At 43.0% G+C, this 12591-nt stretch overlaps 3 protein-coding genes across 3 annotated transcripts; 2 read left to right on the forward strand and 1 right to left on the reverse strand.

Annotated features, from left to right (window-relative positions):
- The first annotated feature begins 209 nt into the window (after positions 1-209).
- On the forward strand, positions 210-1480 carry LOC121857134 (peritrophin-48-like). Its single transcript, XM_042353022.1, has 2 exons — positions 210-411; positions 771-1480. Exon 2 carries the CDS (start codon positions 789-791, stop codon positions 1380-1382), a length of 594 nt encoding a protein of 197 aa, XP_042208956.1. The 5' UTR covers positions 210-411; positions 771-788; the 3' UTR covers positions 1383-1480.
- Positions 1481-3752: 2272 nt separating this feature from the next.
- Positions 3753-5666, forward strand: LOC121857264. The gene is made up of 4 exons (XM_042353257.1): positions 3753-3785; positions 4324-4435; positions 4501-5244; positions 5401-5666. Exons 1-3 carry the CDS (start codon positions 3753-3755, stop codon positions 5172-5174), a joined length of 819 nt encoding a protein of 272 aa, XP_042209191.1. The 3' UTR covers positions 5175-5244; positions 5401-5666.
- A 4011-nt stretch (positions 5667-9677) lies between these two features.
- LOC121857265 lies at positions 9678-11138 on the reverse strand. The gene is made up of 2 exons (XM_042353258.1): positions 11065-11138; positions 9678-10546 (listed from the first exon to the last, which is right to left on the reverse strand). The coding sequence occupies exons 1-2, from the start codon at positions 11136-11138 to the stop codon at positions 9853-9855; spliced, it is 768 nt and encodes a 255-aa protein (XP_042209192.1). The 3' UTR covers positions 9678-9852.
- Positions 11139-12591: the final 1453 nt, after the last annotated feature.

The following is a 12591-nucleotide window of genomic DNA, read 5'->3' on the forward strand; positions in this document are numbered from 1 at the left end:
ACTCTACCTGTTGTACATCACTGTAACAGATACTAACACACTCTACCTGTTGTACATCTCTAACAGATGCTAACACACTCTACTAAGTAAGTCTTTACCACACAATACCAGGCAGTGTCCTTGTATACAGAGGCAGTGTACACAATCAGCCATCCCTCGAGTGTGTGGTCACGCCTACCATAAACTGATAAACCTAACGGGTATAAGTAATGGTTCCTCAGTTCTACCACCACTACTATAGCTGTCTGCCACCACTACCACCACTATTACAGCTGTCTGCCACCACTACCACCACTATACAGCTGCCCTTCCACCACCAGCTCGAAACCCAAGTCCTCCTGATCATCGTGTCAACCATTATTTGTCTCTCATGAAGCCTCACCTTGCCTCCTCCTCATCATCCCTCTGGCGGTGAGTTTCATAAACATTTTCTTTGTTGCCAAATATAAGAGTAGGAAGTACTATAATTCCATCATCAACTCACTTTAATGTGAGTTATATTTTCAGTGACTGAGTGTGCCTGCTGAGTGTGAGGCAACAGCTGTGTGTGTGTGAGTGTTTGTGTAGTGTAATTAATGAGGAATATAAAGTGTCAAAGTCTTATAGATGAATTTAAGTATCGATGTATTGCTGTTGATGGCCGCTAGAGGCTCTCTCTGTTAATATTTACACACATACACACACACACACACACACACACCATCATTTTGTACTCCCAGAACACTACAACTTTTTACACTATAACAGTTAACAGCCCCCTTCCCCTTCAGGTTGTGTGTACCGCCAAGATGGTGGATCAAGACAACTGTAGCCCAGTTTGTCTTCACAAAAATCCTCTTGATAAAGTGCCTGACCCTATGAACTGTACCAACTACTACATCTGTCTCGGGGACGACATGCCCGCTGACCACTCGGTGCCTTGTGAGTCAGGGAACATCTTCGACAATAAAACAAATGAATGTATTTCCGGCACTGACTGTGACCCCATCTGTAAGCCATTATTCTGCCCCATCACCTGCAACGGTACCTACTCCCTCATCAGTGACCCCTTCAGGTGTGATCAATACTACATCTGTATTCCCGGGGGTGTGCAGGGACCCATCACCTGCCAGCCTGACAGGCCTTACTTTGACGGGAAGGCCTGCGTCAAATCTAAGGAAGTTTGCTGCGAGGTTCCTTGTATTCATATTGTCACCCGGGAGATATACAGATCGTTGCCAACGGACTGTCACATGTACTACATCTGTACTGCTGAAGGACCAGTGGACCCAAACCTGCACTTCACTTGTCCTAGTGGAGACGTGTTTGATTACCAAGTTGGTCGGTGTGTCAAAGGTGATAAATGCACCACCCTTTGTCCAGCATTTCCACGTCTCGCTTAACGGTGCTTACAGTGCGTGAAGTGCTCACCTCACCTCACCTTACCACACCACAGCACAGCACACACCACCACACCACAGCACACACACACACACACCACAGTACAGCACACCACACCACACCACAGCACAGCACACCACACCCACACCACACCACAGCACACCACACCACACCACAGTACAGCACGTACAGCACCACACCACACCACACCACACTACACCACACCACACCAGTACAGCACACCACACCACACCACACCACACCACACACCACACCACACACACTACACCACACCACACCACACCACAGTACAGCACACACACCACACCACACCACACCACACACTCTAAAGACTACTATAATCTCAGCCAGTTTGCTAAAATGAAGATGCTAGCTAATCCAGACCTACTAAGACCACCTCTGCATTCGTACCAGTCCCAGACCTCCCTCCCCCACACCCAGAAACATACCCCTCCCACACCCAGAAACATACCTCCCCCCACCCAGAAACATACCTCCCACCCAGAAACATACCTCCCCACCTAAGCTAATTAATTGCTTTCTTACTATATACCTGAGCCAGTATTACTAACACTAATACAATAAAATCACCATTACTAACCAACACGAGACACATTCCTGACTGAGAATATCTTATTGTTTCACTCAAGGTCCATTGGCTTCGCTCGCTCCTCACCTTCCTAGGTATTAATAAATAAATACAAATTATAAACTATAAAAAAAGGTGTATAAATGTGGTACTAGTGTGTGTACCAAGACCCTGTAGTGACGACTAGTAATCCAGACGATACTAAATGTTATATAATAATTCCTTGAGGTCAGTGTACAGTATATCAGGTGAAACTAAGAGGCTTTAGGCTCTCACGTAGCCTCAACCATGTTACTAAGGCTCAACCATGTTAATAAGACTCAACCATGTTAATAAGACTCAACCATGTTAATAAGACTCAACCATGTTAATAAGACTCAACCATGTTAATAAGATCCAACCATGTTAATGAGACTCAACTATGTTAATAAGACTCTACCATGTTAATGAGACTCAACCATGTTAATGAGACTCAACCATGTTAATGAGACTCAACCATGTTAATGAGACTCAACCATGTTAATAAGACTCAACCATGTTAATAAGACTCAACCATGTTAATGAGACTCAACTATGTTAATAAGATCCAACCATGTTAATGAGACTCAACTATGTTAATGAGACTCAACTATGTTAATGAGACAACTATGTTAATGAGACTCAACTATGTTAATAAGATCCAACCATGTTAATGAGACTCAACCATGTTAATGAGACTCAACCATGTTAATGAGACTCAACTATGTTAATAAGACTCAACCATGTTAATGAGACTCAACCATGTTAATGAGACTCAACCATGTTATGAGACTCAACCATGTTAATGAGACTCAGCCATGTTAATGAGACTCAACCATGTTAATAAGACTCAACCATGTTAATAAGACTCAACCATGTTAATGAGACTCAACTTGTTAATAAGATCCAACCATGTTAATGAGACTCAACTATGTTAATGAGACTCAACTATGTTAATGAGACTCAACTATGTTAATGAGACTCAACTATGTTAATAAATCCAACCATGTTAATGAGACTCAACCATGTTAAGAGACTCAACCATGTTAAGAGACTCAACTATGTTAATAAGACTCAACCATGTTAATGAGACTCAACCATGTTAATGAGACTCAACCATGTTAATGAGACTCAACTATGTTAATAAGACTCAACCATGTTAATAAGACTCAACCATGTTAATAAGACTCAACCATGTTAATGAGACTCAACTATGTTAATAAGACTCAACCATGTTAATATTGTTGTTGATCAATTTGTATCTGTATTTTTCTCTGGCTTAATAAACTTTACCATCACCACTACTACCACTATCACTACCACCACCACTACTACCATCACCACTACTACCACTCTCACTACCACCACCACCACCACCACTACTACCATCACCACTACCACCACGAGAGAGAGAGAGAGAGAGAGCACCGCCCCCTCTTCACCACCACACAATAAAGATAACTTAACACACTAGATTACTGCCTGACCCACATTATATGCTCAACAATTTAGTTATTTTTTTCCTTCTCGTGCATGACTGTGGCTGAACAATGGCCGATTGTACACGGTGTTGCTGGTTTACCACAGAGAGATAAGTCTACTGGGGTATATATGATGATTTGTGTGTGGAAGCTATCATAGTTGTCACCTGCCAACACTCGTGCAACAGCTCCCTGCCTGCCAACACTACCACCGTTGCCACAGCCAGCTCTCCCTGGTCACTGTCAACCATTATTTGTCCCTCATGAAGACTCGTTTCCTCCTCATCCCCCTGGTGGTGAGTTTCAGAGTTACTTACCCATAAACTGTTGTCATTCTTTGATTATTTTCCATTTTTTCCCAGAAGTTATTTTCTCACGAGTCTGTCTGTCTGTCTTATTTATTCTAAAGTTGTTGTGTTGTATAATTCTTTGTTATCGTTTACTCTTTACTTATATACATAGTTATTGTTGCTAATATTATTAACCTGTAATACAATTGTTACTGCAATAATAATAATAATAATAATAATAATAATAATAATAATAATAATAATAATAATAATAATAATAATAATAATAATAATAATAATAATAATAATAATTCTCTTTAACCCCTTGATTAAGATGACAATAATTATTTAACACCTTTACTACGTCGGTAATGCAATGAGTACAATTAATCAACCCTTTTATTAAGACTGTAACCCCCTTGAGTACAATTAACCTCTAGATTACGACACCAGCCCCTATGAGTACAATGTTGTAAGACACTATATAAGAGTGACTGAACCACAAGTATTGGTGAGGTTTTAATAACACTGTAATGTTCCACAGGTGCTGTGTACCGTCGGGGTGTTCTCTAAAGACAATTGTGTCCCAGACTGTTCAGGGAAGAAAGTTCTGGACAGGGTGACTGATCCTCTCAACTGTACCAAGTACTTTATATGTCTGAGGAACAACTTGCCTCAGGATACCTCTGTGCCCTGCGACAGTGGCAAATCTTTTAATGAGGTGGAAATTGTTCCGGCCCGGTGAATTGTACCCCTAAGTGTGAGCCTCCAGCCTGTCACTTAACTTGCAACGGATCTCTGGACTCAATATCTGACCCAAATGACTGTGGCATCTACTACATCTGTTCAGCTGGCAACATCTTAGGCCCAATATCCTGCCCAAAGGACAGACCTTACTTCGACGGGAAGACCTGTACCACCGACAGTAGCCAGTGTTGTTCTGGCCTGTGTACCCCTTACTGCCAGGCCGGGATAGTAGAGGCCCCTGACCCCGTCAACTGCACCAACTACTACATCTGTTCTCGTACGGGTCCAGCTGACGAGAAATTACACTTCAGCTGCCCGTCTGGCGAGAACTTCGACGTGGCTCAAGGTCATTGTATCCCTGGTGCAAAATGTACGATAATGTGTCCCAAGACCACCGTCCCTGGGAGCCACACCACACCAAGCGGAGGTGGGTCGTCAGTTATGCCCACTACCGACTGTTTGGACAACATGAAGTGTAATGCTACTGGCTACTTTCCCAAGTGTGCCAGCTGTCAACAGGATTACTTCCACTGTTGGAAGGTTCACGAGGACGCTCTTGTTGAGACCTGTACTGGCGACCTTGTCTTTAACACTGACCCGTCATACCCTTATTGTATTGACCCAACCACCTGCCCCCGACACCGTTAACTCTCAGCTCACTATAACCCTTCCCTACCGTTAACTCTCAGCTCACTATGAGACTTCCCTACCGTTAACTCTCATCCTAACCCTTCCCTACCGTTAACTCTCAGCTCACTATGAGACTTCCCTACCGTTAACTCTCAGCTCACTATGAGACTTCCCCGTTAACTCTCAGCTCACCTCATCCCCTACCGTTAACTCTCAGCTCACTATGAGCCTTCCCTACCGTTAACTCAGCTCACTATAACCCCTCTACTGTTAACTCTCAGCTCAGTATAACCATTTACTACCGTTAACTCTCAGCTCACTATAACCCTTCCTACCGTTAACTCTCTGCTCACTATGAGCCTTCCCTACCGTTAACTCTCAGCTCACTATAACCCCTTCTAGTTAACTCTCAGCTCACTATGAGCCTTCCCACCGTTAACTCTCTGCTCTCTATGAGCCTTCCCTACCGTTAACTCTCAGCTCACTATAACCCTTCCTTACCGTTAACTCTCAGCTCACTATGGCAACCCCTCTTCCCTAACAAGTTAACTCTCAGCTCACTATAACCCTTCCCTACCGTTAACTTTCAGCTCAATATGAGCCTTCCTTACCGTTAACTCTCAGCTCACTATAACCCTTCCCTACCGTTAACTTTCAGCTCACTATGAGCCTTCCCTACTGTTAACTTTCAGCTCACTATGAGCCTTCCCTACCGTTAACTCTCAGCTCACTATAACCCTTCTCTACCGTTAACTTTCAGCTCACTATGAGTCTCTCCCTACCGTTAACTCTCAGCTCACTATAACCCCTCCTTTCCGTTAACTTTCAGCTCACTATGAGCCTTCCACTGATTAACTCTCAGCTCACTATAACCCTTCCCTACCGTTAACTTTCAGCTCACTATGAGCCTTCCCTACCGTTAACTTTCAGCTCACTATGAGCCTTCCCTACCGTTAACTTTCAGCTCACTATGAGCCTTCCCTACCGTTAACTCTCAGCTCACTATAACCCTTCCTTACCGTTAACTCAGCTCACTATAAGCCTCCCTACCGTTAACTCTCAGCTCACTATAAATCTTCATCAATAATGTGTGCTCACAAAGTTCCGGACTGAAGTATATAACAAATGAAACACAATGACTCGACACGTACAACAACAACAACAACAACAACAACAACATCACGGGTTATATAACAACCGCCTACGATTGTATTACTTCACACTCAAATTAACTATTGAGCACTTAACTAATTTAACATATAATATATATATATTTTAAATTCCAACTAAACTTAACTTAACTAAGCTAACCTAAGCAACCCACAACACAACACAACACAACACAACATAACATAACATAACAACAACATAACACAACATAACATAACACAACATTACCTGGCAAGTAGCGTTAAGGCGTTCAATCATCAGGTGATATAACCTTCTGGTGGTCAGTATTGGTCAAGAATCACTCGTCTCCTGTTTCATCTTGTCGTCAAAATGTTTAAGAAATTTACTAATAATTTCCGACACAATAAAATCGTAATTGTTGGTTAAATTTAGGTAGAAGATTTATGTCCAACCTAAGTTCTTATATTTTACTTATATTTGGTGTTAAGTGAGAGGATCTACTTGAGAGTCTTTGTAATAGAAGGTATTAGTACAGCACTTTACCATAAGCTGATCAGTCAGGTGTTTGTTTACCTTCACGTCAGACAAAGATCCACAGTCTCAACATTTATATAATCTAGTCTGTCAAGTTTTAAGATAAATAAATAAGCCGTTGATGTATTTCTCAACACTTACCCCGTGTTTGATGTGGGCAGCCCCTGGCCAGGTGTGTGTGGGCAGCCCCTGGCCAGGTGTGTGTGGGCAGCCCCTGGCCAGGTGTGTGTAAATCACGTGTACGGTCACCACACGTCTGTCCTGCATCCCACCAGCGCCACTTGTCGTCTGCCAGACTTTGTTTCTCCTCAAAGTGAAGCTCCGAGTCTTACATGATTCATTGTTTTAACACATGGTGAAGCCTCGGACCTTATAACACACCCCACAGTAATGTCCTATTGTTTAGTCTTTCCTTTATTCTCCTTAGTTTTATTCTTTTAATATTTATTCACCTTTGTTCACCTGTCTTACCTTCACTTTATTTATCTTTTATGTTAATCTTTGAGGAGTTTACCTGTAAATCGACGCCAAGCTGTCCTCCTCCTCCTCCTTTCTCATACATCTTTTACGTATTTTGCCAATATATAAATAATTGTGTTTAATTGATATTCATATAATTATTGTATCCTTAAAGGTTCTTATTATACATTATATAATTATTGTATTGTTCATTTATAAATCTTGTAATCCAATTGACTTTTATTTAATCTTTTTGCCAATAAATTTATGATAAAACATACAAAACTAAAATAATAAAATAATGATGATAATAATACAGTAACTGTAATAATAATAATAATTTTAATAACAAAGAACTATAAATACAAAAATGAAAGAAGATCAAAAGTGAGAAACGATATATGTATGTTTGGTCAATAGTAAGAGAAACAATTGAGACCCTGCAATTGTGTATAAATGAAGCAGAAAGTCAGATCATCAACCTGGGACTTGGTCACATACGGCAGCAGGGTCTACCATTAGATAAACACATTATGCTTCCAATATCTTCCCAGGCGGTAGTACCTCCCTGTTTGGTAGCTGCCTCATACCTACTACTATAACCTGACCTAACGTCTCCTGTACACACATACACACACTAACACCTGGCTGTTATAGGTTGTTAAATGCTGTTGATATATGACTGTAGGCTGTTATAGGCTGTTGATATATGACTGTAGGCTGTTATAGGCTGTTGATATATGACTGTAGGCTGTTATAGGCTGTTGATATATAACTGTAGGCTGTTATAGGCTGTTGATATATGACTGTAGGCTGTTATAGGCTGTTGATATATGACTGTAGGCTGTTATAGGCTGTTGATATATGACTGTAGGCTGTTATAGGCTGTTGATATATGACTGTAGGCTGTTATAGGCTGTTGATATATGACTGTAGGCTGTTATAGGCTGTTGAAATAAGACTGTAGGCTGTTATAGGCTGTTGATATATGACTGTAGGCTGTTATAGGCTGCTTGATATATGACTGTAGGCTGTTGATATATTACTGTAGGCTGTTTTAGGCTGTTGATATATATAAGCTGTTATAGGCTGTTGATATATTACTGTAGGCTGTTTTAGCTGTTGATATATGACTGTAGGCTGTTATAGGCTGTTGATATATGACTGTAGGCTGTTATAGGCTGTTGATATACGACTGTAGGCTGTTTTAGGCTGTTGATATATTACTGTAGGCTGTTTAGGCTGTTGATATATGACTGTAGGCTGTTATAGGCTGTTGATATATTACTGTAGGCTGTTATAGGCTGTTGATATATGACCGTAGGCTGTTTTAGGCTGTTGATATATGACTGTAGGGCTGTTATAGGCTGTTGATATATGACTGTAGGCTGTTATAGGCTGTTGATATATACTGTAGGCTGTTTTAGGTTGTTGATATGACTGTAGGCTGTTTTAGGCTGTTGATATATGACTGTAGGCTGTTTTAGGCTGTTGATATGACTGTAGGCTGTTTTAGGCTGTTGATATATGACTGTAGGCTGTTATAGGCTGTTGATATATGACTGTAGGTTGTTATAGGCTGTTGATATATGACTGTAGGCTGTTATAGGCTGTTGATATTTGACTGTAGGCTGTTATAGGCTGTTGAAATAAGACTGTAGGGCTATAGGCTGTTGATATATGACTGCAGGCTGTTATAGGCTGTTGATATATGACTGTAGGCTGTTATAGGCTGTTGAAATAAGACTGTACTGTTATAGGCTGTTGATATATGACTGCAGGCTGTTATAGGCTGTTATAGATATATATGATTATAAACGTTAAATAAAACATAAATATAAGATAGAATCATCAGACTTAATGAAGGAAAACTATTTATATACCGTTGGTGATTTACAGGTAACTACAGAACTCGGTATATAATAGTGGGGTATATAATAGTATATAATATGGGGTATAATATGGGGTATATAATAGTGGGGTATATAATAGAGGGGTATATAATAGTGGGTATAATAGGGGTATATAATATATATAATAAAAAGTGGTATATAGTAGTGGGTATATAGTAGTGTATAATATGGGGCATATAATAGTGGGGTATATAGTAGTGGGGGTATAATAGTGGGGTATATAGGTATATAATAGTGGGCATATAATAGTGGGGTATATAGTAGTGGGTATAATAGTGGGTATATAATAGTGGGGCATATAGTAGTGGGTATATAATAGTATATAATATGGGTATATAATAGTGGGGTATATAATAGTGGGGTATATAATATGGGTATATAATAGTGGGGTATAATAGTAAAATATAATAGTGGGTATATAATAGTGGGGGTTATCAGGGGGTCACTGAGTGTTACTGGTGGAGGTCATGATGAGTCCGTGATGGAGAGATCAGTGGTGGAGGTCAGTGATGGAGGTCAGTGGTGGAGGTCAGTGATGGAGGTCAGTGATGGAGGTCAGTGATGGAGGTCAGTGATGGAGGTCAGTGATGGAGGTCAGTGATGGAGGTCAGTGATGGAGATCAGTGGTGGAGGTCAGTGATGGAGGTCAGTGATGGAGGTCAGTGGTGGAGGTCACACAGGGTCACACACTTGGCAGTAGAGGAACACTCGCCCAATTTGTAATCAAAGACGCCATTATCGGGGCAGGTGAGCAGGGTGTCGGGGGTCGGGGTGCCAATGTCTAGACAGATGTAGAACCTGTGGCAGTTGTTACCGTCCGGCACCCACTTGCCAGCGTAGGGACAGTAGGGCGGACACGGGTATGAACAACAAGAGCCTTGGTCAGGTGTACACTGAGTGCCGTTGAAGTATGGAGTGTTGGCAGGGCAGCTCATGTGGTAATAGGTTCCTTGTAAACAGAAGTAGAAACTAGAACAGTCTTCAGGGTCGAAGATGCGATCATTGTCATTACAGCTGTAAGGACAGATGCCGTCACAAGGGGGAAGACAGGCGTAACTGTCGTCCACGATCTTCTCACAGTCATGCCTGAAGGGGTTGAAGTAGTCCCCTTGTGAACACGCCAGAGAGTCGCTCACCATGGACCCGTCTCCCAAACAAAAGTAATATTTTAAACAGTTGTCTGGGTCTGGCTCCAGGTATCCCAAGGGTTTACCCTCACAGTCTGGTTTAAACAAGCAGCCGAAGGGTTGGGGAGTGGTGGAGACAGACACAGTTGTCGACAGCTTCGTTGTTGTGGTGGTGTGTGGTGCTGTGGTGTGTGGTGCTGTGGTGTGTGGTGCTGTGGTGTGGCTGTGGTGCGCTGTGGTGGTGCTGTGGTGTGTGGTGCTGGTGTGTGTGTGGTGCTGTGGTGCCGTGTGTGTGGTGCAGGTGTGGTGCTGCAGTGTGGTGCTGTGGTGTGTGGCCAGGTGTGGTGCTGTGGTGTGTGGTGCTGTGGTGGGTGGTGCTGTGGTGTGTGGTGCTGTGGTGGGTGGTGCTGTGGTGTGTGGTGCTGTGGTGTGTGGTGCTGTGGTGGGTGGTGTGGTAGCAGTGTGAGTAAGTGTTGGCTTAACATCTGTGGTTTCGACATTTGGAGTTGTGGATGTGTTGGGAGCTGTGCTGGTGGTCGGGTGAGCACAACAGGAGCTGGGATCTGGAGTACAAGTCTCGCCGTTAAAGTATGGAGCGCCGTCAAGACAGAATTTTGGTATAATTGTATCGAAAATGCACTGGTAGTAATTGGAACAGATATAAGGGTCGGCATATACACTATTTTGCCCGTGACAGGAGAAGAAACACTGTGTGTCCCTGAAGACGTGGTGGTGATGCGTCACCGACAGAGGAGTTGTGCTTGTTTGGGAGCACAAGTTTTGACAGGATGAGTGTAGGCAGCGACCTGTGTCGACATGAAGCAGTTGACCGTGGCGACAGGTGTGGGTGTCGGGTACAAGACGCCCCTGACAGAGACAGGTGTAAGGACACTGTGGCACACAAGGAGTGTCCTCAGGCCGACAACTGCTGGTGGAAGGATCGAAGTAGTGGTGGTGAGGACAGCGTTGTGTGGTGGGGTCAAGGTCGTCCTCCTTCACACACAGGTGGTAGTGGTGACAGTCCCAGGGGTTAGGCACCAGCTGGCCGGGGTGACAGCTGGCTTGTAGTTCACACCTGGTCTCAGCTGGTGTTCCTGCCCACACCTGTATCATAACTATACTTAGAGTTACTGCAATAATTAATTAATATATTAATAAATACACACACACCACACACACACACACATCACACACACACACACACACACACACACATACACACACACACACACACACACACACACACACACACACACACACACACACAAACACAAACACACCACACAAACACACACACACACACACACACACACACACACACACACACACACACATACACACACACACACACACAACATACCACACACACACACCACACACACACACACACATACACACTCACACACACACCAACGCCACACACACACACACACATACACACACACACACACACACACACACACACACACACACAACACACACAGACGCACACACACACTACGTGTCTGCTGTTCAACACCTTAGCTCACATGATTTACGTGTGTAAACATTAATCTGTATGTTCACTGTATATGTTCCTTCACCTTTCTCTAATGAAGGCTTTTGTTAAACCACCAATGTATGTAATAAGTCATTTATGTCCAATGTATACTTTCAGCCTTCAGGCTGCAGAACTTTTCAATAAACCGTTTATTATTATTATTATTATTATTATTATTATTATTATTATTACACACACACACACACACACATAACAGTTGTAGTACCAGGACTTCCTTACCTGTAATAGTGGTGGTAGTAGCAGTAGTAACTGTGGACACAAGGAGAACATGTTGCTGACTCTCTCGCTCAAAGGTGTTGCAACGAGGAGGAAGCGGGCTCATGTGCGGCGGCCATGCAGAGAGACGGGAGGTGAGGTGTGTGACAGAGGGAGGTGGAGTTTGTGACAGAGGGAGGTGGAGTGTGTGACAGAGGGAGGTGGAGTGTGTGACAGAGGGAGGCGGAGTGTGTGACAGAGGGAGGCGGAGTGTGTGACAGAGGGAGGCGGAGTGTGTGACAGAGGGAGGTGGAGTGTGTGACAGAGGGAGGCGGAGTGTGTGACAGAGGGAGGCGGAGTGTGTGACAGAGGGAGGTGGAGTGTGTGACAGAGGGAGGTTAGGTTAGGTTAGCTTAAGCTATTTATTTACCCCCAAATCCTAACAATATCCTCCACCATGACCCTTTATCCAGCTGGTGACGTCACACAATCACCCCGCGAGGGATCAGATAGAC

This window comes from Homarus americanus, unplaced genomic scaffold (genome assembly GCF_018991925.1).
Source record: "Homarus americanus isolate GMGI-L3 unplaced genomic scaffold, GMGI_Hamer_2.0 scaffold20465, whole genome shotgun sequence".
NCBI classification, from domain to species: domain Eukaryota; kingdom Metazoa; phylum Arthropoda; class Malacostraca; order Decapoda; family Nephropidae; genus Homarus; species Homarus americanus.